General features: G+C 40.3%; 1 protein-coding gene across 4 annotated transcripts in view; it reads right to left on the bottom strand.

The window, feature by feature from the left end:
* Positions 1-280: 280 nt before the first annotated feature.
* ccser1 (coiled-coil serine-rich protein 1) overlaps positions 281-26784 on the bottom strand; it is a 116299-nt gene continuing 89795 nt past the window's right edge. For 2 of the 4 annotated variants that reach the window (XM_086076167.1, XM_086076166.1), the window contains exon 11: positions 281-5961. In XM_086076167.1, the coding sequence (XP_085932293.1) occupies positions 5368-5961 (594 nt within the window). In that variant the 3' untranslated portion in view covers positions 281-5367. The remainder of the gene's footprint in view (positions 5962-26784) is intronic. The other 2 variants (XM_086076168.1, XM_086076169.1) reach the window with 2 other exon arrangements.

The raw sequence follows: 26784 nt of genomic DNA on the forward strand, positions 1-26784 counted from the left end.
TTCAAATGATCAGGTTGGTTATCAGGCTTCTGCAGTTTGCTGATGAGCTGTGAATATCGGGTGTACCCAATGTAGTGTCCATCCGCTGCAGGACATCACAGCAGCAGACAGGACGGACGCAGTCAAATTAATCCCGCCGTCCATCTCGACTGGACTGACGCTTCAAGGTTACTCTGCAGGTAAATCACATTTATTGATGTGCCGTCATAACCAACATGATGTAAAAATAACCACAATCATTTTTTTAAAAAACAGCATACAAGTATGAAAGTCAAATCAGTTCAAGTGTTTTCATTGATTTAATGGCTTTAAATATTCATAAGAACAGAGACAGCGGAGCAAAAAATCCTGTGATAAAATATTGATGGTGCCAAAAACGAGTCCCAAAATACAACATAACTAATTCATCCTGATCATTCTGCAGCAATTCAAAATGATATTAAACAGACGTGTGCATCACATATGTTTGGTCAAAGATACAGTATAGAAATAAAAGACTCATAATTCAACCTCAACTGGAATTAAGCAGCTTAAATAAACATACAACAAAAGCTTTGGAGATCTGTGTTTTAAGCATCCTTCATGACTATAAACGTGCAATGTTGCGGATACCATGTTGGTCACACACTTCTGTGGAATGGCATTTATGATGCTCATCCCACAGCCCCTTCAGAAAAACAAAACAAACAAAAAAAAACCTATATCTCACTTTAAAATGATGAAGTGTGTGATCAGCAGGACAAACTCCATTGCTTCTGAACAAGCAGTACAACTGTTGTCCCACAGCAGTGTGTGACCAACACCACATACTCGTGTCTTGCGTCACCATTGAAAAGCTTTCTCTTGGAAACAGTGGCCCATTTGTACAAATAATGCATTTGTAAGATGAATGCAACACATGTGCCATCCCACAACAGTGTGTGTGACCACATAGTAAATTGTGCCGCTCAACCCACAAATGTGTGTTCCATACAAACAGGGCAAAGCATTAAAAGGGAATAAACAGGCTTTTCAAAAGTATGACATGCCAACTGAGTATGTCTTGCTTGTCACATACTGCTGTGGGATGACACAGTGCTACTTATCCCACAAACATCAATTTTTCAGCAGTTTTCCAACAATGTAACATGACAATTACAGTATGTGACGGTGGTCACACGCTCCTGTGGAACGGCAGTTGTATTCATTCAATGCTGTGGGACGGTGTTTGTGCAGTGCATGTTGGTCACAGCAATGTGATAGAAACAGACACATGTCATCCCACAGCAGTGTGTGACAAGCAAGTCATTGAACTGAGTAGTGCTTACAAATAGAACTCATTTCAAATGGAAAAAACAAATGGGAATCAAGTATACCACACACTGCTGTGGGATGGCTTTTTGGTACTAAGCCTAAGAACATGCTTTCCTTCCAAATGGGGCATAATTTGAAACCAGCTTGACTCTACTGAATTGAATGGGGTGTCATTTCGGAGGTGGGTAAAAAGAAGACTTTACACAAAGGTATCAAATTTACAGGTACAAAGAATTGTTTGACAGTCTTCAAAGCACACATTTCCAAACTTTTGAATTGTATGTTTTAATGATTTGAGGGTTTTGAGGTCGCACTGAGCTAAAGTGCAAAGGCCTTCACAAGTGCGAGTACATACAAGCTATTACTATTTTTCTTCTTCGCAATGATTGTTCCGTTTCTTGTTTTTTTAATGGCGTTGTCTACTCCTAACTAGTTTGTGGACGGATGTGTTTGTTTACACCTTCACATTAGAATCATATGTACAGTCATTTACAATTCAAATAGTGATTCCAGAACAAAAATAAACAGGGAAAAACATTCACATTTGAAAAGCTAAAATAATATATTACTTTTGATTCTTTCATAATATCAACATTATAGTTATTACTGTCCTTTCCACCACATGATTGTTCATCGTGTTTTCTACGGTGGTAAACATAAATAAGGCAATAATAGAAAAATAAAAAGAATATTCCCACCATTAGAAATGTAGCTTCTTGAGTCTTCAATGAGATGGAATGTCAACATTGTATGTTTAAATAAAGTTGAGTGGCTGAGGTGAATGAAGTCAGAGGAAAGGTTTGAGGGGAGGGGAGTGAGGGAGGGGGGAGGGGGTCTCTGGCACCCAGCAGCAATAAATACAAAGTCGAGCCAAAATGGCTGGCAACAACAATGCCTTGTGTAACCTTTTACTTGGACTTTTAATGTAAAAATGGATCCATACTAACGAGGTTTTAAGTTAGAGACAAAACAATTGGATGTGACCTCTTTCAAAAACCTGATTAGCTTTTGCCGTATTAGAAAAGCACAAAACTTGCATTAATATGCTATATCGCTAAAAAAGTGGAACCACTGTGACCAATCTGAACCTCATTTGTTCATTTTTTGGAAACACTTTACCCATAGGAAATAATACAAATACAAATCAAAAGTTCCTCGGTCAAACTGTTGCCGTCATAAAACCTGCATTAACTCTACATGCATTTTGTACTTAACTCATTCACTCCCAGCCATTTTCACTGAAGCAACCCTCTTCGCTCCCGGCTGTTTTACTGGAATTTGACAGATTTTGCAAGGCCTACACAATATTGTGTTTTATTGCTATAAAAATGGGACCTCCAAAAGAAAGATTAGAGTCTCTTCTTTCATCAGGAAAAAAAAGTAAATTTGTATCTGTTTTGCAGCAATTAGCATTAGAATATAGCTAAGCTTCATCATTATTCACAAACTTTTGATTGTGGCAACATGGCCCTAGCTGATCTCTTATACTCTGCTGCCACCCCCGCTGGCCGTTTTTTGTAACAACTACCTTTGCTTTAAGCGACCTCATCAGGTCAGAGGCTGCATCAAAGCCTTCTGTGTGCTCTAAAACGTATAAAGACGTTTTTGGGACCATGGCCATATTTAAAATAGAACATTTTTATATGTTTTTGGGAGCAAATGAGTTAAGCAACATTTTAATATTCTTACCAGTAAAACAGCTCTGCTTTAATTCTAATGACAAAGCGAGTTAATCATTTTAAGATCATTAAAGATGGCTAAACCCCAACGGTTTTTGTTTTGTTAGTTTTTTCTCTCCAAGCAGTTTGGCCAATTTGTTGGTTCCATTTTTACTGATAAAGTACACACCAATGAGGGGATGCATGGACATTTTTTCAGACAGTTTTCAGTAACCTCTTTTTGAGAACTTGATGTTTGTTTAGCTTTCTGTAAATGTTTTGACATGTCCAGTGTACACAAACGTCTTTATATATTTCATCCACTTTCTATACCGCTTATTCTCATTCAGGTTGCAGGTTAATGTACTCCAGCTGACTGTGGGGCGAAAGACGTGGTACACTTTGGATTGATTGCCAGCCAATCACAGGGCACATACTGTATAGACAAACCATCATGAACATGCACATCAAATAAAAATTTAGTCTTCAATTAAAGTAACGTGCATATTTCTTGTAATTGGGGGGCGTAAACTGTAGCAAAAGCACACAAACACTGGGATAACATGCAAGATTTAAACCCAGAACTCCAGAATTGTGAAGCAGACATGATAGCCTCTATACCACCATGCTGCCTGCCCATTGATTACAAATAAAGAGCAATTGTTTTATTTTATTTTTTAAACCTTATGCTTTTAGGAGTTTTGAATTTTGTGTATAATTTGTGACATATTGATTTTACAAGAGTAGTGCGGGAGTAAATTATAAAACGAAGTGGTGAATCTTTTTCCCCATCAGGGATTATTTTGGTTAAATCCTCTGAGGGGCCAATACGCAATCAAACACGATTATGTAACCCCAATTTGTACACAAGTTAGAACGCTAACCCAGCACTAAAATGATCATTATAATAAATTGTAATGGGTGGAAAACAAAAAAATTTAAAATCAGGCTTATCTGCCTTTTTGCCAGATTTTTATATATATATTTTGTCATCTTTTGCCTTTTTTTTTATGGTCTTGGTTTAATCAGTGATCTTGATCCTGATTTTGTTTTCATTTTTGCCAGTTTTGTTTCTGTTGACACAGACGGAATGTGACACAGACGTACTAGGGCATAACAGTAACGTCATAATTACAGTAAAAAAAAAAAACTATATTCAAAACACTTTTAGGCCACAAACAAAACAATCCAATGAAAACCAGTAAGCACTGCGGTCATTGAGCATCCTGTGATCACGTATTCTTATGTCAATGCACAAACTACGTTGTGTGAGTATGTAACCTCGAACCGCCTCTTTGTCAATGATCGGCATTTGTAGGATCAAATTCAAAAGGGCGTTGAATCAATCGCAGCTGGAATGTCTTAAAAGACAATTTGCCTTTCATCCGAGAAGGCTTCATCAGTCCGTGCAACAAAGCTTGGCTAGGACGGACCAACTTGAGTTTGTGCGGCTCTTTCAAACACAAACAATCGGTCTTCTCTGTCAACGGTACTTTGGAACATTAATATGCGCACGTTAAGTTCCCTTCTTGAAAAAACTTAGCCGCAGGCTTCGTTAACCGGCTCATGACGCTCACCTGTTAGGTGTCCCTTTAAGTGTCCCCGCCACCCTGCATACGCTGGATGGAAGGAAAAAAGGAGGGAAGGATGGATGGATGGATGGAGGGTGTTCAGGAAGTGATGCATACATTTTGGCAACGTGAGACAACGGCATCGGCGAGTATCCCTGCAAAGCACATGTGACAATCAGTCCCCAGTGCAACCAGCAGCAAAAAGAATCAAATAAATTAAAGGATTAAAAAAAAAAAAAAAAACATTCAAAAATAACAAACACCATTTCAGGTTGAGGTTCATCCTGTTTCCTGTTAGCCATCTATGAGGATGACTGGTTGTGTGTGTGTGTGTGCTTGGTAGTGTGCAGCCGTGGGCGTAAGCACATCTAAACTGTCGGCATGACACCACGTGGGAGCTCTGACACATGGTGTGTGTGTGTGTGTGTGTGTGTGTGTGTGTGTATGTGTTTGTGTGTATGTGAGCGTATGTGTTTGAGAGAATAGATGAACAAAATGTCAGAAGTTTCATCCAGGTCTGTTGCGTGGTTGTCTTTCGGTGGTTTTCGCCGGCGTTTCATGTTTTCTTTTGCGTTTTTCAAAAGACCACCTGTGAGTGAGTGCCTTTAAGTGTGTGTGCGTGCATGAACAAAATGTCAGCGAAGTGACATACGTGGTTGTGTTGGCTAAATTTCTGCTCTGTTTCTCGTATTCTTTTTTTGACTTTAACAGCACCTGCGAGTGCCTTTGTATGTCTGTGTGTGTTAAGTGAATTTTTTGTCTTTCTTTTTTCTTTTTCTTTTTACATGTGCACGGCTTTTCTTGTTCTTATTTGAGAAGGGAGCAAACAAAATGTCCGCTTGCGATCAAGTGTCTGTCTGTGTGAGCGCCTGGAGCTCGGCGCTGTGCAGGGAGTGCTGGAGGAAGACATTTTTACGAGAGTAGCTGTGCAGGGACAGCGGGCCCCGGGGCGGTTGCCCCAGGCGTCCCGTGAAGGGCGAGGAAGAGGAGGAGGAGGAAGAGGAGGAGGCGGATGCGGGGGTGGGGGGGGACGGGAGGCCCGTCGAAGAGACGCTACCCCTGCTGGCCAGGCTGGAGGAGGAGGAGGCGCCCACCGCGCGTGGGATGAGGCTCGGGTGGTGATGCTCCCCTTTGCGGGATGTTAAGCTTCCTCCGAGGGACTCAGAGGAGGACTCGGGTCTCTCCGGCATCGTGTGGGGAAGGTGAGGCTGGGTGGCGGTGTTCAGGGCGTGGGCAGGGGAGTGGCAGTGATTCTCCTCGATGGCGGAACAAGGAGCTGGCAGGTGATGGGGGACATTAGCGAGGTCCCCTGCGCGCGGCGGAGGGGACGGTGCACCCACGGCCTGCAATGCTCTTCGCTCCTTTAGGGGCAGGCTGCTGCTGCTGCTGCTGCTGCTGCTGCTGCCTGGTCCTGACCACCGCCCTGGATTGTGGTTGGCCTGAGAAAAACAACAACCAAAGGAAACGGATGTTACAAATGGATTTCCTGACACACGATTGTTTGAAATTACACGGAAAAGGACTTTGAGCCACATGCTGCTTCACCATGTCACAAACAGATCACAAAAACGCAATAAGACTCATGCAACGCGTGAACTCAATCGCAAGGTGGTTGGATTCGTTGATGTTTTCATACTCTTGTTAACAAAAGTGGGGATTTTTTTTTTTTAACTAATAGAAATAGTTCAAATGAATTTTTGACGTTTATAACCGTCAATGGCAGTGAGTGAGTTAACAAAATGGCCACCGAGGAGCTGCTGGCGACTCATCTTGAAGAATTGCTAATGTGGCTAATTGAAGCCCACTCAGAGTCACAAGCTTAACACTCAAGATCAGACAGGCTTGTCTTCTTTTTTTTCTTCTTCCCCTCCCTTGCGTCTTGTCTTCCCTTCTTCTTAGGAAAAATATCGGAGTTTAAAAAAAATCTTGGTCAATAGGCATCTTTATTTTAAATCTTTAACAAAAGGTTCAGGGACGCGGCATGGTGGATGGCTGGCTAGCACGTCCGCCTCCCAGTGCAGAGGACGCGAGACGGAGTCCGGGCTTCGGCCTTCCTGGGTGGAGTTTGCATGTGCTTGCGTGGGTTCTCTCCGGGTACTCCGGTTTCCTCTCACATGGATGGATGGATGAGGGACCTCCCTAAATCATTGGCATATCTTAAAAAAGTTAAATAAAAACTTAATAGCTAACTCTTTGTTTTCCACGGTAAATAAAGTTTCCCTAAATTTATAAATATACCAAATGTTAAGTTTTTACTTGGTCTTAAGTTTAATTTCAAACAAAAAACAGAAGGTGCAGAGCGTTCCCAGGGTCAGCAGCATCTTTTAGAAAGGTGAATGAAAATTGTAATAACTAGTTCACCGAAGTGAACACCGTTTTAAATGACCTATTCTCAGCCGTATGATTCTTTAAAAAAGGCTGATGCCGATATTCGTTAAAATGATACATATCGGCGCAGATAATCAGGCTATCCCTACTCTGTGCATGTGCAATGACAATAAAGAGCCATTCATTCATTCATTCAGTACAATTTTTTGAACATGTCTTCTTCTTGAGTTGCGATGAGTTAAGGTGTTAAGCCAGCGACTCCCGACGAGCGGCGCAACAATTAGAGCGAGAGGGAGCGTGCTGCTCGCGTGTTTGCCGTCGACTGTTAATTGGGTGACATTTGGAGAACCAGGGCTCTCTGGGCTCCTGCAGCTTGTTCTAATTGTTTCTAAACCAAGCGGAACCCTGCTCGTGAAAGAACGCACACTCACGCTCCCGCGCGTACGCGCGCACGTGAACTCGGCAACGCAAGGTTTGCACGACGCCGCAAAGCGCCGCCATCAAACCATCTCCCTGGACGCGGCGGGGAGGACGGCAAATAAAGCTGGATGGCAGAAACAGAAGCCACCTGTTCTCCTTTCACACTCCACTGCGCGCCTCTCCCTTACGAAATGCAGCTCTTCACGGCCGCCCTCCCTCTCGCCTCCCTCGCACACGACGCTGCAACAATTCTAATCTAACCAAGATTAGATACAGTGGTAACCAGAGAGTTCAATTTGTTCTGTGAATTTTGTACATTGAAATGAATTGAAATACCGCTGATCTGTAAAACAAATGTTTACGTGCCATTAAAAAGTCAATTTTGGACATAATGTGAATGTTTAATGTGAATTTACCGTGGAAAACATAATGTGACATTTGCAAAGTCGGCAAAAAAAGGTAGCCTGACTTCACCGACCGACTTCAATGTGACGTCTCTCTACAATGGCGACCTCTGGAACTTGGAATGGAACTTTAAGTGTTCCTCTGCGTCATTCTGAGACACAGTCAGTCTTACAGTTGGACAATGGCAAGTGTCAAAACTGGAGAGGCAGAATTCTTGCACTCAATTTTATTTTAATTTGTAGATGTAAATACGAATGTAACTTTAACTTCATGTCTGCCCTGTTTACGCCAGAACAGATGGCAACAGTGTGCACTCTTATTTTGCATTCACACGGTTCAATTATAAACTCTTGACAGAGCTTTAGGTGCTATGTAGAGTGTGTACTGATGTCTAGTTAAGAAATAATCCTGCAACAGCTTGTGACCAGGTGTTAATTGGTAATTCCATTAACATTTACAGGGAATTTTTTTTAAATACTTTTTAAGACCAATTTAATACGTTTAAATAAAACGTAATGCCTATTTCACAGAATTTGTGTTATTTCTCAAATGTGGAAATATAATGTGTAAGAATACAACATATCGAGTAGGCTCCTTACCTTTTCAAGACTTTTTAAGTTAGTATTTCCAAATTCATAGATCCTGTTACAGTAAAATATGATGTCAAACAGCATGGCTTTAATGTGGTATATATATATTTTTAGTTAATGAAGTTTTGGGTTTGATTCTTCTTGACTTCACAAAGCATAGCGTTAAGCGGCATATATTGCACTGTGTTTGCTAGATAAACAGTGACATTAAAGAATATGCAAGGAGACATAAAGACAACCTAAGTCTTTATTTTGTTTTTGTTAGGAAGGAAGCGTATTGTATTCACTTGAAGAAAAAAAAAAACTCCTGTTCCTGCTCCTGTTTTTTGTGGAATTTTATTTTTAATTCTGTTTTTCAGATTTTGTTTTCAGTTCTAAAAAATATTCCGAAAAATGAGGGGGAAGGGGGGAGGGGCATTCAGTAGAACAGGAGGAAAAATTACTCAAAAAAAATAAATGAATTTTTTTTCCCGTAAAACAGTGCACCAGCTTCTGTTTTTCGGAGTAATTTTATTTCTGTCCTCCACAAGCACCACCCCACCCCTTATTTTCTGAATATTTTTTATGACAGAAAACATATGCAGTATAACATAAAAAAATATCCGAAAAACAGAAAATAAAAAAATGAAAAAGTCCCCTAAGAAATGTTTCAGAAAATCTGGGTTTTTGTTCTTAAGTGAATGCAAAACATTTCTGTAGCAACTAACATATTTTAAACAACAATTACCTGATGTGACAAAAATTAGTCTATTTTTTTAATTCCTAGCAGCAAACACCAAATTATGCACCGTCCCAAGTTAAAGACAAGGACAGTGTCAGTATGTGTCCAGCTGTTTGTGCCTATTCCAGCAAACAAAGCACAAAAATCATGCCAAAAACGGTTTTATAGTATCCAATGGTTATTAACACACAACTTGCCAGTTGTTTAACATATGGCTTAGCAGCTAACTATAGAGTTAATGGAAGAAATGCAGTTCTCCAGCTGGAGGGTATCCGTTTCCTTGAAGTGACCCCGGACTACTTCCTTACTTGAACGGCTCTCTCTATTTCTTTTCATGTCCATTATCTAATAGACAGCAGAGGAACAAAGGCACTTTGGACTAGCCATTGAGCGTCCGGTGATTGCTAATGTGCCCTGATGAGTGGATGCACGCAGCAAGACTTCCTCCTGACGTATTCGTCTCGTTAAGTCAAGTGCAGCACAATCCTTCACAAGGAGGGGCACACTGGAACCTCCCGAGGGAAATATGACAAAGTCGTGCTCTTGGTTTATGTGGGGTAGCTTCATTAGGGCTAAATCGAAACAAAAAACGATGTTAAGAGTTACAAGAGGAGTTTCCTGTTTCGGCTAAAACCACAACAGCATCATTAGTTTTTTCAGCTTTATACAAAGTTACGGAACAAATTAGACCGGGATAGATGCTGCGTACATAAGCTGCAGTCCTGATCTCGAAAGTGAAACCTGTGGTAAAGCGCTGTGCGTGTGTGTGTGTGTGTGTGCGTGTGCGCGCATAATAGACTGCGACAGATGGAGACAAAGCAAAAGGTCAAGCGCAATGAAAAGAGAGGCGTAAACAAATGGAGTCAAAGGATGGAAGGGACAGGAGGGGGATGACAGATTGGTAAGAAGGTGATCAAAGATGTAGATAAAACGCGACGAGAGCAACAGACGGTCTGGAGGGGGGGGGGGGGGGGGGGGACTTATTTACAAACTCAGGTGTCCTCTCCCAAGTACACGCCTCTCTAATATTGACGGCGCGTGTGTGTGTGTCCACAAGTAGACCTGGATAAATCACAATGATGCTTACTAAGGGTGCAAATGGACAAGGTTTCTCAAGACTCTCAAAGCCTTCCATCGCACTTTTAATGACTTTCAAACAACACAAACTGTATGTGGTATGCGACACACCGGGGGAAACAGTGGCAGCAAAACACCAGTGTCATCAATCACACACCAGGACTCGATACCCTACAGAGGCGCGGAATTGTAATGAGGGCCAAAAAAACACATTGGACACCAAAAAGTTAAGGAGTGCTTACTGAGATAAAAAGGGAAAAGTTCTTATTTCTATGTATAAAAAATATTATTCTAAACTAAAAAAAAACTAAAACATCAACAACGCTGCAAAATCAATTGAGTGCTTGTCATCTGTGTTTTTGTTGCTCTGGTTTGGACGAGATTAGTATTGAGTTTTCCCTGCATCCATTTTTTCCATGGCTTGTCAATTTCATTAGGTTTTTGTGTGCTGTCATCAGGTCGGTCCAATGTCTACCAATGAGCTCCTTCAGCCACTCGTCTTGTCCAGGTGTTCCTCGTCTCATCAGTTTGCTTGCATTAGTTTCCTGCTTTTTAGACTTTCACTAATTTTGCATTCTTGATATTTCAACGCCGTTTTTGGAAAACAAATTATTCTTTGAGAATCCTTCCTTCCATCCCGCCTTCCTGCTTCCCCGCACTTGTGTAACCACCATGCAAAATTTGACACTGCTAACAGTGTAATACATTTTGTTTTCTTGAAGGAAGGAGATATTCACTTGTTTTAATGGTAAAACATAACAAAAGGACTTTCTTTTACTTTTCACGGCTAAATGACAATGCAACAACACAGATATAAAGACATGAGGAAAACAAAGGGAATGGCTTAGAATAGTCGGTGAACGCCCGCAGACATCCAGGACATCTCCCTCATCCATTTGCCACCAAGCAATCAAATAAAGGCTGAGCGTGCGAGCGTGCGAGCGCGCCGGCTGTCTCAAGGCCATAACACACATGCGCTTTCAACTTGTTGGTTTACCTCAGTAAACACCCCCCTTAGGAGGACAACAGCCTGTGGCAACATCCTCCCCATAAAGCTCTTTGGACAGTCATGTTTCACATTTTGGCTCCTTTTTAAAATCACACTGCCGTGAAATTTGCTCTCTCTTTCATTAGCTCATCTGCCTGATTTTTTTCTAAAAGTGAGATGTCACTTTCATTCTAGAACAGAGGAAAGACGTACAAATGCAAATTCAAGTTCAGGTCAAAGTTATGTTCCTGCAGTGGCAATGCAACCCTAACCATAAATTATTCACCAACCCGTTCTAATGCCGTAGTAACAATTTTCTGATTTGTGTCAGGTTAGTCCGTTTTTTGCCCTATTTTGTTAGTTTTGTTTTCCCTCTTCTTGCTTGTTCACATTTTCTTTGTCTTTAGTTTTATTTATATGATGTAACAAGACTTTTGCAGGCAGGTTGGGGAAGGCAGGTTTTTTTTTTTTTTTTTACTACAGTATGGATGTAGTTAAAGAGGACATGAAGCTAGTCCCCTGAAGGGAAAAGCCGAAAGGAAAAGAAGTAAATAATTGTATTAAAAACACTTGTCGGCCATAAATGACCACATCCGAATGAATTATACTGTACTTTGAGTGGACAAGACCATGATACCAGTCTTGTTTTTCTTCTTTTACCTCCATTGACCTCTGTTCTCCACTCATCTCACACCTTCTCCACCACCGCCCTTCATTTTGTCCCGCTTATTTTTTTCTTCTTCTTCATGGTTATGTAACACAGTGCATAAGAATGCCGGCGGCTGCCAGGGCCGAGCAGACCCTGACAGCTGGAGGATTGATGGAAGACTGCTGCAGTCTGGAGACCACACACAAGGAGAGGCCGCCATGAAGTTTCAGAACATACAAAGATGACATATTTGGAGGACAGAACGGTGGAATAGTGGTTACCATGTTTGCCTCACAGTCAACAGGTTTTGGGCTGTAATTGTGATTTTGTGCTAGCGTGGGTTTCTTCCAGTGACTCCCAACTCCCCTCCCACATTTCAATAACAATCGACAAGACAACAAAAGCATTTTCACTTCATCATGTCTTTTCAGGAGAGAGAAGGATGTGATGCCTGTGAGGTGAGTTAATAAAGGTTGGAAACGGTGTTTGCTCTCAAGATCTCAACTGCTTGAAAAGTAGATCTTGCGTTTAAAAAAAAAAAACAGTTGGGCACCCATGCTGTAGATGGTGTGATAAAAGTTAAAACCAGAAAAACCCCAGACAACTGTTTTCAATTGTGTGAGAAAAAAAAACACATAAAATGTCTTCTTTAAGCTGCTACTGCTGCTGAGGCTTCAGTCTGATTAGAGCGTCTGAGTTGTTGCATGTGAAGTATTTTAGCCCCGGGCTTTGGACTGGCACGATGCAAAAACTGAAGGAAGTGGGCTGTGCCAGAGTCACCCCGAGAGCAGGAAATCTTAAAGAGGCTTCTCAGGAAGGCCATATGGTGGGGGTCTTGGACACAAAAACCCCAACAGGTGCACGAGTGCAATGAAGGCAAAAGAAAATGGTTGACCACCAGCTTGGGCAAATGTTTCCTGGACATTGCCCAGAGAGAGTGGGATGATGGCGAGAAGAAAAATGAACAAGTGGATGGTCAAGTATTAGTAGGAGGTGAGGAACGACAAGAGAATATCATCACCCGCTAATAATATATATTTTTTCTTCCATAAAACATGAAAAACTAAACCAAGTATCGGTTATATGCAATAATAATTTCATTTCAGGGGTAGAATTGAATGATCTGTTTAACTAAGGACATAGACAATTTTAGCAGAGGTGGCCAGCAGCCTGAGAAGAAGAAAAAAATGTCAAAGTATGACTTTGGCCATTATTTTAAGAGGGTGACGTCATGAAGGACAAAAAGTCAATGCAACAAAAAGACAGATGCTCTAAATGCTTCGAAAATCCAAAAAGGGCAGAAGAGCATGTAGGGTACATGATAAGATGGAGGAGGACAAAGTGAGAAAGCTCAGTTATTAAAGATGAAAAAGCAAAATAATTAGTCAACCAGAGGATGAGGATAAAAGCAGGCATCCAATAAATAGCCAGCATCCAAAAAGGAGCATTTTTATTTTATTTTTTTTTACTTTCAGAGGAGAGCAAGCAATTAAATTACGGCTTGGCCCGAAACACAAAGAAAAACAACAACACAAGACCCCACGGACGATTCCATGACTGGATGTCCCAGCTCTTGATGGTTACCTAACCCCCCCCCCCCCCCCATATCACTGCAATATTATAAACCACTCAACCCGCTGTGCCGCGCTATATCATTAATTAGGTGATTAGATTACTCCCCGCCATATTTTTTTTACAGCGCTCGCTATAGAACTTTAATGTCTATGAGTATGCATCAGTAATTATATAATTACGCTTTGCAAACATTCTTCCCAGCACTATAAGAATCTATAAATAGCGTCAAAGGATGAACTCCCATGAGTGCGAAAGAACTATTGTGCTGTATAGCATGAGCTGCATGTGGCATTTATTTTTCTGTCATAAGATATTTAAATGGGAAAATTGTAAAGAGCAGATGCGCACAGAATGCAGTAGAACTAACGTTGTTGTTGCAGTCACAAACGCTAAACATTGAGCCGCTTCGTGATCACAACGTTTGCAGTGACTTGAAACAATCTTGGATAATTAGCCACATGCTGCTTTATGACGAATACAATGAGATCACATGTGGCAGCCTGTACTGGTAAATATCCATCATAGTGATGCTAATCATGCTAATCATGCTAAATCTTCGCTCGTTTCCTCCCTTGCGATCAAAGACAGCAAGGACCCGATGATCAGATTGGAGATCTCATTATGCGTGTGGTGTGCTCTGTTGGACATCGTAAACCACATACTATACAAGCAGTAAGAAAATTATTTTTTCCCGTGCTTCACGTTTTAAAAATCGGTTCCGAATAGTTAAAAATGGTGACGTGTGTTCGGGACCTGTTTTTTTTTTTTCTTCAAATGACTAGATACATCTTGGACCATCACTTGGCTGCTGTAGTGCAAACTCTCTTGGCAAAATCAAAAAAGTGATTCGCAAAGAAGTCGCCCACACATCACAGAATTAATTATTAACGCCGAGCAACTTTTTGAACAAAAACTCCTCGAGAATTTTCAAGAGCGTAAACACACATTGAGACACTCAGCTGGCGTAAGGACAAGCCGCCATTGTGCTGTTGCTGCTGCTCCTGGAAAGAATCCAGCAAATGAGACCGTTTTTTTTTTTTTTTCAACTGAGGCTGCGTAAGGCAAATTAGTTTGCAAAAGTTATTTTGTTCTAATTACGTTTTAATGAACTATTTTTGTTCTGAATAATTGAATCCTTTCTCGTGGAGGAGCCACGGAGATCATTAGCCTACATTCTACATGGGTATTGTCATTGTTTCTGCACCGCGGCCCATTTGTAGCCTCGTTTTTGGCAGATACAGTACGTCGGACAACTCTGCAAGTTTGGCAGTATTTAAATCACACACCAGCTAACAGCTTCTTTTCTGGCGGGATTAGTTTAGCCACACTGCATCAGAAATTAAAATACTAACATAACATTTGTAAAATACAACACTCAATCTTATCCCTTTCTTAACGGTCTGGAATATGAAAGCTTGCAATTGAAATGAGGTTTACTTATAATAATAATAACAACAACAACAACAACAATCAACATTATTATCAAAACCAGAAATATTGTAGGGACGATTGGCGTTTAGGTAACGCTGTGATAGGAGTAGAAAGATATTCTACAAAATAACAAATTTAATTTTCTGCTACACTACAGGCGAATTTGTTACGGTAAACAAAATGTCACCATGAAGCATTGATGTTGTTGTAGCTGTTTATAAATGATTCCATTGTGATCTCAAATGTTGTGCTTGTGGCATACACAATACTTGCCGTGCATTAACATTACATTGCTTTTTTGGTTTACTGTCAGTGTTGGCAGTAAATTGTTAATTTACACATCAATTATTGAATAAAATGCATATTTGTTCCTCATTGGACGTGTTTTTTTTCTGTATTTTTTTAGAGGGGTCTTCCATAGTCTTTTTACCTGGTAAAGGTCCTACGGTGCAGCGCTGTTCATAACCTCAAGTGTATTTAAGACAAGTAAACGCCTCTCTAAAATGGATGCCTACCTTTGCTAAACAGAGAGAAAAAAGGCAAAGAGTAATTAACTCAGTTCATATCACATTTGAAACTCTAGTTTAAAAGTAAAAAAATAAAATAAAAATGGCAACAAATAGACACAAATTGACAACCTGAAAAAACTGACCCAAAAAAAGGGGGAAGACAAAAATTGGACAATAAAAAAGAAAAAAATCAGGAAAAAATATATGCCCAGAAAACAGAAAAAAGCTGACAAAGATATAGCAAAATGACGAACCTGGCAAAACGTGTACTGAAAAGTTACAAAAAAAAAAGAAAACGTTTAAAAAAATGACAAAAAATTAAAAAAATATGAAGGAAAAAATACTGCTTTAGTAATGAAAGATATGGCCATAACAAAAGCAGCCAAATATTTATTATTATTATAAAAATACAGAAATAAAAAAATAAAAAAATAATATCACGCCAAAATTTGTCAACAAATAATAATACAAATTCAGGTAACATCGCCACCTTAAGAACAAAGTGCTGCCATCAACTAAGAACCGCTACTTAATATCTGCTTGTGAGCTCAAAAACACGAGAAACTTCACATTATACATTGTGGCTGAATCCACTTCAGCGTCTCAGAGGACGCTTCCATGTTGGCAAGTCTTCTGCATCAAGTGTAGTTTTACAAGTTGACAGCCACAGTGAGTCGACTCGTGCGGCATCGTTCATGAATATGCATGCCACTTTATTCTTCCCCTTCTACTGTAATGTCGCTGCAAATATTCTCACGTCAACGATACTTGTCGTGTGTTTGTGTGCGTTGTATTTTTTTTTTTTAACCATTACAGATGGTGATGACATCCCATACACATGAAAAGGCACCTAAAAAAAAAAAAAAAGCTCAAAAAGAAGATTTGAGGGAATCTGTCACACTTTGCTATGATGACTAACGAACACCGAGACAGCAGAGGAATCAGTAGCGTGCATGTGTGTGTGCGTGAATGTCAGCTGTCTTGATATGCAAACCCGCGTGTCATATAATATGTTCTTTACGGTGTAATGAAGATGAGGGAATGCGGTCTTGACGCTCCATGAGTGTTAAGTGAATCACTATCCTCCTCTCGTCACACACGCTAACAGCAATGACACTCGCACATGTGACATCACAGGGCCGTGTATCATCTGACATCATGTATACTGTAATAACATATGACCTACAAGCAAAGTAAAGGGTTATCCATCCATCCATTTTCTTAACCGCTTGTCCTCTTCAAGGGTTGCGAGGGGCGCAGGAGCCTATCCCAGCTAAGGGTTAATACAAGTGAAATGATATGTGTGAGTGATGGAGAGGAAGAGCAGAAAAAGATATTACATATATTATTTTCCTGGGAAAACCACATTGGGAGGTCCATGATTAATACTTGTGAGCCTGATTTATTTTCAGGATGTTCGACTTTTTTTCCGGACCAATACATGTACGAGTACTCAACGTGAGTCGTGGACCTATATTTCCCAATATAGCATTTTCCCTTAAAATTGCATTAAATTAAAGGCTATGTTCTAGTTCCTGATTGTAAAATGGTCACTTTTGAAATACTGTAAGCCCAGGTATCGGCCTGATACCGATACCTGATGTTTGGACTCGCCCATCCCTAATTTATTTGCAAACGTTTTGATATTTTGAAGATGTATTTCACTTTCAGTAGGCTTATGAAAACAATTTTAAATACTGTTCCATATTGCGCTAGAAAGATTACACAAATAAATTTTAAGTGTATTGATTGTAATTTTGCATATTTTTTTCCAATCATAATCTATTGACCTCTTTTTTTAATGTTTTTCTTTCCAGACCGGAATAAAATTGGACTCAAATGATAATTTATGATGTACTTTTAAATGCAATTTGTCATTATTAGCATGACAAGCATCACTAAGCAATCCAACTACATTGTTTGCTAGTATTGACATGTTTTGACCAAATTCAATCTCGACAATATATTCAATTTAGTCAAAATGGTTGATGACCCCAGATGATGCTTATGATATACTTCAAAGAGTCAGCAATGATTATTTTTTTTGACAGAACAAATGAAAATAATCCTTCTTCTAACATGTAATGGGCAGAATGCATCCAAAAAGTGTGACCTGTTTTCTGCATGCAATTAACCAACCAGCCATCACACTTGCATGTACGCACATGGGTCTTTGCTGGATAATAACTGTAATACAACCACTGCTAACAGTTTGCTGTACTCCCTGTTTGAGATAAACAATCCCCGGTGCCCCGACATATTTATGCATGCGAGTTCATGCCTCCTAATCTCTATGCTCTTGACACCAGCCAAGCATGATTAACCATGTTCAAAGTTGACACAGTAATCTTCCCATCTGGCTTTCATGTGCTGAAGTAAACCAAAACAATAATGGCCTGCCTTCCAAGAATTCAGCAAAACACAACCAGCCAGAAAATGTCCCAAATTCCCGATGGCCACCCCTGCCCTGGGCATTTACTCTCACATTCTCACTTATGGACAATTCAGACTTTAGACTGGTCTTCATTGAACCCTAACATGCATGTTTCTACATAGGAGGAAGTCGGAGTACACGGAGAAAAACCACACAAGCAAGGAAAAAACATAGCAACTCCCGATTCAAACACTGAAACTAATAAGCGTGAGGCCGGCATATGAAGCGCTCATCTACTGTGCTCATTTGCAAGTGGAAACATACCAAGGCTATGATTTCCTTCTGCATCCAACATACAAGTCCCATGGTCTCGTCTCTGAAAGAGCTCAAACTAATTGCCTTTTTAATAGCTCGCCACATGCTTTATTGTGTTAGTGTGTGTGTCCCCGTGTGTATTTACTGTTGTTTGTGTGGAGCAACAAGGAGGTGATTACTTGCTCAAATGAGCGAGCCTCGTTAGTATTTTTGAGCCAACAAGTTTTGCTGTGAAAGCCTCATTGTGACAGTGGCCAGATTTATTTAGTAGCTTGACATGAGGCTAAGTGGAAAAAAATATTTTTGTATTTCCAATTTTTTGCTGGAGAAATGTGACTCTCGGGAGTATGTATGTGTGTGTGTGTGTGTGTGTGGTTAGATGAGGAATGGACCATCGTTTGCTACTTGTTATGACACATCGGGGCAAAACTGAATGTTCTTTTTACGGGCTTGTTGATGTGTTTGTGAAGATCTGCTTACATCCCAATCACAGTTATCTAAGAGGCTTGAACTGGACTTTGTTTAATGCTTATCTTGGATTTGCCGCAGGATATTTTTTCACCGTTGCTGGTGAGAAAAGTCATGCAGAATACAAGGGATGAATCCCTGAAAGTTCACAAAATACATATTTCAAATCCAAACTACAAATGACCCTTTAGAGTCGACCACAGCCTTCTTTGCCACGCCTTCATGCACTCCTGGAGGGATTCTTCCAGGGTCCTTTGCAGCACTTGATCACGGCCATCTTGATGTAATCTGCATCTTTGAAACAGCCCCTTAAACAGCCTCAAGTTGTCGTTCCACAACGGTTGCCTATTCTTGGATGTCTTTGTAGACATGCTAGTAGAACGTCTTACCCTGTGACGAGAATTCGCATCCAAAAAAGTGATCAACCCGACTGACTTTCTTCAGCCTCCTTAAGTCTCTGGGGTTTGGTCTCCGGCCGTACTCGATCCATTACTCATCATCGGTGATGACTCTCCCTACCAAGTCTGATCTCATCTCATCATGACTCACATTGCTCATTGCTTGACGATCTGACAGAGGATAGGTATGTAAAAGTAGAAAAAGTTCCATGGCTGCAGAGAGCTGAGGTGACAGGTATATAGAACTCTTAGTTTGGGTCTGAAATATAGCATGTTTTGCAACTACAGTCCTGGATCTTTTCTGACACACTCGCAAGGTTGTCTACAAATAATAGGGTATCTGGAGTGCCTGTCAACATATGAGGTGCCAAATTAAACCACCAAGTAAATCTTTGATAAGCTGCCCGTGTCTGAAAATGCGTGAGAGAGCTGATTTGAATTTCCAATTTTTCGGGGGTAATTAACATAATCCAGTACTTGCGCCACACTGAGCTTCTCTAATTTGCACCTATTTGCATGTTTGCATTGACATTATAAATAATCAATCCGTGTCTGGTGTGAACATAAAATCAGTTTGGTCGAAGATTCGCCGTTTTAAGTGAAAGGGTGGGCTCAATGAGAACACTATCACATGTAAACCAAAAGCTAAGCAGAGCTGCAGCAGCTCAACAGCAGCGCTTTGTTTATCTGCTTCATTGTTTTAAATTACAGTACGGTACATCCGATGTCAAAATGTTGACATACTCTCTAGTTTCTTTAGTTTTCAGTACAGATGCTTTAAAACTGGCAGGTTGAAAACAAAAAAAAAGCTTTTATTGTCTTTATGGGTGATTTCTTTCTCCCCTGAAGTTGAAGTCGCCGTGGTTCACCCCACAATTTCCATACTCAGCATTAGCCCAGCAGTAAATGGGGTGAGGTATGTACAGTATATTTTACGGTCACTCAATTCTATGAGACGGAGCCCCAAAAATTGGCTAATTTCAGCACGATGAGAAATACTGTGTAAAGTGTACTTATAATTCTTGATGTTTGAGGTATTTTGATTTAAACATGTCACAGACATGTCATGAAAACACATGGGAGCTGTTTTATATTAGGAAAAGATGCTTAATATCTAATTAAACAAATAATTTAATGGCTAACTTAGCCATGTTGTGAATCTTTGCTCATCTTTAACACAAAGTGAATGGAGGACGTTTTAAAGGACAATTCCGACAGGCAAAAGTAGTTACTAGTTAACATGAACGGCAGTTAGAAATGCTTAAGAGAATAAAAAAAACATTAAATATTCAAGTAGTGTAGAACAATGTGCTTACGCACATACACACACAGTGACTATAAAAAGTTCTCATCCCCATTGGACTTTGCTGTGTGCTATTGTTAACCACAGCGAAGCACAGCAGATGTAATTAAGCATGTCTCGATAGCGGGAAACAAAAGACGACTTGTTGAGAGACAAATTGTTCTAAAGTGTGAGCAAATCTAAAAACAACAAACATCTGCTTATGATGCCTTCTTCCATCAATCGGTCAAAAGACCATTTCAGTGAGGGTCTTCGGGATGAGAGAAGTGCACAACAACTCCGTCACTGTCTTCCTTAAAGTTGGTGCCTATGGCAACTCGGAAATGCTCCATCTCAGAGTCCCATTTCTCCAGACATAGCAATGCATCCAAATCTCTTGCTTGCCTTCACAAACTGTGCGCTACATTTACCTTGTCATTGCCATCCTAAAAATTCAACCTTTTGTCGTAGTCATGCGTCTTTTCCGAATCATACTTTTGCAATGCATTTTAACAGGGAGCAAATTAAGAATGCAACATTGCTTCAATCGCCAACATAATCTGTCTCATCTTCCCGATTGAAGACAATCTGGATTGAGCCCGGATTCCACGCTAAACGTCTTTTGTGTTGCTTTTAGCCCTTTAGCTCATCAAAGGTTGGGAAAACAAAGCGCGGGGGGGAAAGCCTTGCGGATTATAAAAGGTCAGTTAGGGTAAAACCCAGCAAGAGAGAAACTGTTCCGTCTCTCACTGAAGCCCCAGATACTCTTCTTGTGAAAATTATCTAGTGTCATTGTTGTATAAATATTACTCCCATCAATCCATTTTCTACAGCGGTTTTGCTTATTTGGATTGCGGGTGATTTGTAGAGAGGCCGCGTGCACCCTGGATTGGTCACCAGGCAAGCAGAAGCAATCTGTACGGAACAGATAAGACCACTTTGTGAAAACATGACTTCCATCCAGCTATCCGTGTTCTTTTGCAGAAGTGATCAAGTCGACTACCGCTACATATAATACAGCAACTTCTTGTTTTATGAGATTCTGAATGAATGAATGAATGAATTATAATCAGATCACACAAGTGTTAAGTGTTAACTAACAGATCAAACATGCCACCCCCCCAACCACCTCAATCTTCTGTCTCCATCGATCGTAGCCATCCATCATCGCTACGTCCCTCCTGCTCTCTAATTAATTTGCCTACCTGCTTTGCCTCTCACTCCATCCATCACCCCAGCTGGTCTGGTCAGGTCATTACCCACGGTGCTGATGGTTTTGTTTCTCTAATTAGCCCAAATATGGCTGTCAGTTATAGCCTGCCACCCCCCTCTGCAGGGACTCCGCCATCTTTAACATGGCACTGTGTGACCTTGGCCCACGACTGCTCCCCAACGGTGTGATACTTGACGCTTACCCTTGCACTGCATTTGTCTTTATTTCCAACCATTTTGTCCTTATTGTCACTGTGTGCTGGGCTGTTAAGCAGTTCACAGGTGGCTAAAGTTGGTGCTACATTAATGTGAAAGAGGTTATACTCGACATGCGCAATTTCGAGATTCTGAATGGTGGTGAAAAAACATGTTTGCACAGCGGCATAAAAATACGTCACTCGGTTTAAAACGTATTTGCTGACTACCTGTAAATATTTACTGTGATTTTGATATTGCTAATACGTTAGCGTAGGTTATTGATGGACTGAAGCTCAATGTATAAATTTGGGTTATGTCAACAACGTACCAGCATAAAATTACCAAATCAGGAAAGTTAACACAAATTAACAAATCATAAAAGAAAGGATACCCCCCCCCAAAAAAAACAAAACAAAAAAAAATAATTGTCACATTTATTTTTTGTTAATGACACAAATCTGACAAAAGCGAAAATAACTGACACAATGTAGGGATGGGAGAGTACCGATACTGATACCAGCCTTATTTTAAGGTATCGCTAATTTCAAGGTTTGCCGATACCCGTTTCAGTTGCCCCTCTTGTGGCCGTTTTACAATCAGGAACTAGGAATTAGAAATTAGAAGAATAGAAAATTGCCTTAAATTTCATAGAATTTTAAGGAAAACATTTTACAGTATGGGGACACAGTATATAGGTCTTCCTTTAAAATGATCTTGTTTTGGGGGAGAATTACCACTTTGGTATCGGTATCGTAACTGCTCATCGAGTCACTGAAGCTCAAGTCACCTTGCTTAAATCATGCAAAATCAACAAGTGTGCTGTTAAAGTCAAAACTGTTTTAGGCAAATGTTGCAGCAGACCCAAAAATCCCTAAGCAAGCTCCATGAGCAGCACGTCTCTTCTGACCAGTGTTATTTCCATACAAACGGGTTTCCATGGTAACTTTTTTCTCTCTACTCTCAAAATAGCGCCAGCTAAAAATGATGAACCACTTGCACATTGGGGAATGATCGACTCTCTAAAACTTCTGAACCAGTATAATGTTGTTCATACTATCTGTTGGTGTTTAAAATAATGCTGCACTGTCTATGCAAAATGTCCTCAAACAGTGGCCCCTACAATAAAAGATACCATGTCACAATTGATTTTGTTTATTAACTACTGTTTCATTTCACTAGCATTGTAACATACCTGTGAAATGACTATTCCAAAAATAACTGTATCAATAAAGGCCGCCTCCTAATAGAAGCCTACTCCAATCAGTCACAATATGTCAATCCAGCATTCCTGACCCGTGATTGGTCAAATGTTGGAAATGTAAATAAGCAGCAGCACTTATTGGTTGGCTCAATGTAGAAGAAGCGAATGTGATTAGACCTTGTATCCAACCAGTCCTACTCCAACATTACTCAATAAATCGACTAAACGGTCCCACTATAGTATGCATCACATCTTCACGTTTCCCCCCCGTTTCTCCTTGTATTTTCCCCTCCATTCTCGACCCCACATCCTCCCTTCCTTCCATCTCCCTCGCGTCTCCCTGCTTTAATGAAACAGATGTCCCTTCATTAATAAAGACCAGGTCTAGCACAGTAATGAAGAAATAAGCAGGCAAGCGCACACAAATGAGCGGGGCAGAGCTGAGAGAGATTGCTTCCGACAAACAGGGATTGTTTGTGACGACAACAACCACAACACTCACCAACAACCCCCAGCCGGCCTCGTCGACTGCATTAGGGGACAAAATAGGATATATGGACAGGGTGACAGCTGAAGAGAAACCGCTGGAATAACAACGAATACTGTATTGATGTCTATGTTAAATATGATATGGCTCACATTGTGAGAGAGATTACTGCCTAAACATAGTAAGAATAAACAAATAACTGGATCGAGTTTGACCACGTTTCATCTCTTTTGATCAAAGTCAGCAAAGGCTTGTTTGTCAAATGTTTCCAAAAGGCTATCCCTGAGTGATTTTCCTGTGGTGCGGGGTGTGTTAATGGTGATTTTTCTGATGATAAAAATCTGTATGCGCATACTATACAGTATCATGGTGAGTATGTAAGGCATTAGAAGTAGTTAAAGTGCTAAGAAGGGTTTGTTTGGTTTGAAGGAGAGTTTAAGTAGCATCCTGTAGTGTGCTTGGGGTGATCACAGCCCCCCCGCCGCGGAGATCTGTACATGGTGAAACACACCAGCTGTTCTCTTGCAAACACAAGCATTTGCCGCATAAGCAAATATGCAGACATTCAAGGCAAATCCCGTTTTTGAGGTGCTTGACTGTTGAAAATTATGTCTAAGGCAGTGGTGGAGGTACTGAACCCCACCAGTTTTCAAATTTAAGACACACTGGAGGTATAGATGGGTTTACTGGTGAAGAAAATGAACAGGAAGAGTAGAAATTCAGAAAGTGTTATGTCATTATACTTCCCATCTCCATGTAGCTTAAGGAAGTGTTCTTTTGGTTTTGCTAGATAGCTCACTAGACAAGAATTGTTCAACTTGGCATTGCAAATCATGCATTTAGGATGCTGACTCCCATTACTCAACTCAACTCTAAAAACCACAGCTGTTTTCTTAAGGTGGAACCGAGAGGCAGCAGATACAACGAAAACAGCAAAGGCCCCAGAATTGAACCTTGTGGAACCCCATACGATCCGTTATACATGAGTTCATATTGCACAAATTTTTCATACCACTTTCTTTCTTCGCTCGACATAGTTAGTAGAAAGGGATTACAGTAACAAATAAATCACACGATGTACCATCACAACAGCCACAAGTCAACTACTGAGTACACCAAATTCACTACAGAGCAGATAGGCCAAGCAATGTAGCGCGATCACCTGACGGGTTTGTCTTGACCTCTGCTGCCCGACTCACTGAATGCCTGGTTAAGAACCACTGGTCAAAGGACAAAGGAATGAGTATACGCGGCATGTGTCATTTACATTGTTGGGATTAGTACATCTGATTTCATTGTCTACCTTGACTTAAGAGTGCATCAACTTAAGTTAAACGAGTTACGAGCAGTCACTCTTTGTGTTGCGCTTCCAATAAGCCACTGCTAGACAGCGATCGATAACATCCTTTAGGTTCTTTCAATTGGGAAAATGAATTTGATATACAAGTCGAGTTAAAAGATCAATCACAGAACGAATTGAACTCATAAGTCAAGGTACGACAGTATTTGATTGAGGTATGTTGTGTCACAGTTGTAGCTTTTTGTAATATCGCTATATAAACAAGGCTAGGGTTTACTGTTCCAAGCCAAACTGATGTGAGATAAAACTAAACTAAAATGGGACTCTGTAGTGTTTCTTGTTGTGGAGGCATCTAAAAGGCATAAAATTCGCAACCACATGAACATATGTGCCCTTCACAAGGCACTCATGCAAACTTATTGCTCGGGTCCCAAAGTGCTGTGTATGCCTCTAATAGAGAGGAATCAATCATTGCACCAATTTTAATTTCTAGAACTGATTAAACTGATGTATCTTCACATGACCACAGCTAATCCATCAGCCGGTGAACCGGGAAACGGTGGCAGGTGGACTTGGCGAGAGGAATCTTCGAGGAGTAGAAAACTCTCAAGTTAATTTATGTGTTTTTTATGTCCCCCCTGATTCACTTATTTTGAAGGAGAGAACCAAATGCCTCCACTGCCGATTCATAATTTATCTACCTGGCTCCGAGTTGCTTTGCGCTTTGCAATTCTTCCAAATAAAGACTTTTTATTGGATTTCACGGTGAATCCAAAGCAATTACACTAACAATCCTCTGTGTTCCTCATTACATCAGCCGACCAGCATTGTTCTGCATCTTGAGTGGCCAATTAAGCGCAAAATCAGACAATTCCAAATGTATAGAAATTACATGATTATCTACTGTTGATCATATGACTTTACAGTTAAATAGCAGGCTTAACCGTGAGTGGGCGGACATTAACAAATGGTTGCTTTACACAACAGATGCACGTTGACCTTTACATTGTGGCTCTGTAAACAGCATGAAATTCATTACAATAACATTATAAAATTGCACCAATAAAATACAGGCAAAAATGTTCATGATGTATAAGGATTAGTATGTGTTGTAGTATGTATTGGGGGGGGTCTGAAAAAGGTTTTCCAACCCTGCACTAAATAAGACAAATGATTGGATATCCTTTAAATGTTAATTAGTTGAGGTGATTTCACACAATTAAAAACGTGTTGCCTTGTACGGTAGTACTGACAGATTTCAAAATCTGTGTAAACGCATACCGAAAATAGTGCTGAAATTAAATGTAAAGGTTAAACTGGTTTTGTCTTCTAGGAAAGTCAGCTATGTAATCCATTACTTGACCAATGGCAAAATGTTGGTAAAAAGTTGCCTTTTTTCCGTTATAAAAGTCCAACTTTGAGACGCTTGACACTTTCAATGGCTAAATGTAACAAGTAAAATCCACACCTATGTCCATTAGAAAAGTCATGTGACACCCATGAAACTGTTCAGATGTTAGAAAATGGTATGTGCATATCCTGCTTTAACAGAGAGAAAACATTGAATCATAGACTTGGGCTAGATTCCCAAATATACTTGACTCAAATCATTTGCTCAAGTGAATTTGCAAATGACAAAAATTAAGCCACTGCAGCGCTATAATCAATCAATGTCAACTTTCCGTTGGTGCCTCTTGTTCCGGAAGGTGTGACAGGGACTAGATTGCCACATTTAGGAGGCGAGGAAAGGAAGAAGAGAAGAAGATGATGCTGGAATACACCCCCGCTGAGGTCACATTTACGGCAATGACGGTGAATCAAACCGTCTTGATTGGCGTTAGTAATGAGATGAACGGCGGGAGAGATGGAGGATGGCACATACAAACCTGTGCTGCCTGTGACATCGCGCTGCCTATGGAGGGCAAGCAGGCCATTACAAATGTCTATAGCCAACCTCACTATGTCAATACATCAATTATGCTTACCATTACTGGAACACTAAATTTAAATTTGAGGGGAACCTTTAGAGTTGAATGCAAGACGCTGCAGTAAATAAAGAAAGCAAACTTTATTTACTCAAACAGCAGAGAGGGATCACATTTTTGATTCATATTAAAGTGAGGATAAGCAGTAAAGAAAATAGATTCATGTATACAGTAATAAATTGAATTCAGATCATCTAAACTGATTATCTTAGTGTGGAATCAAAATAAAACATTTTCATTTACTTTGGAAACCAATTACCAACATTTTTGCCTAATGTCTGACATGTTACGGGCCAAACCAGTAACAGAATCATCATTAATTTGTTTCTGTCCTGCCAATGTGAAGTAG

This window comes from Leptonotus elevatus, chromosome 5 (genome assembly GCF_054856555.1).
Source record: "Leptonotus elevatus isolate MCC_2025b chromosome 5, RoL_Lele_1.0, whole genome shotgun sequence".
Classification (NCBI taxonomy): domain Eukaryota; kingdom Metazoa; phylum Chordata; class Actinopteri; order Syngnathiformes; family Syngnathidae; genus Leptonotus; species Leptonotus elevatus.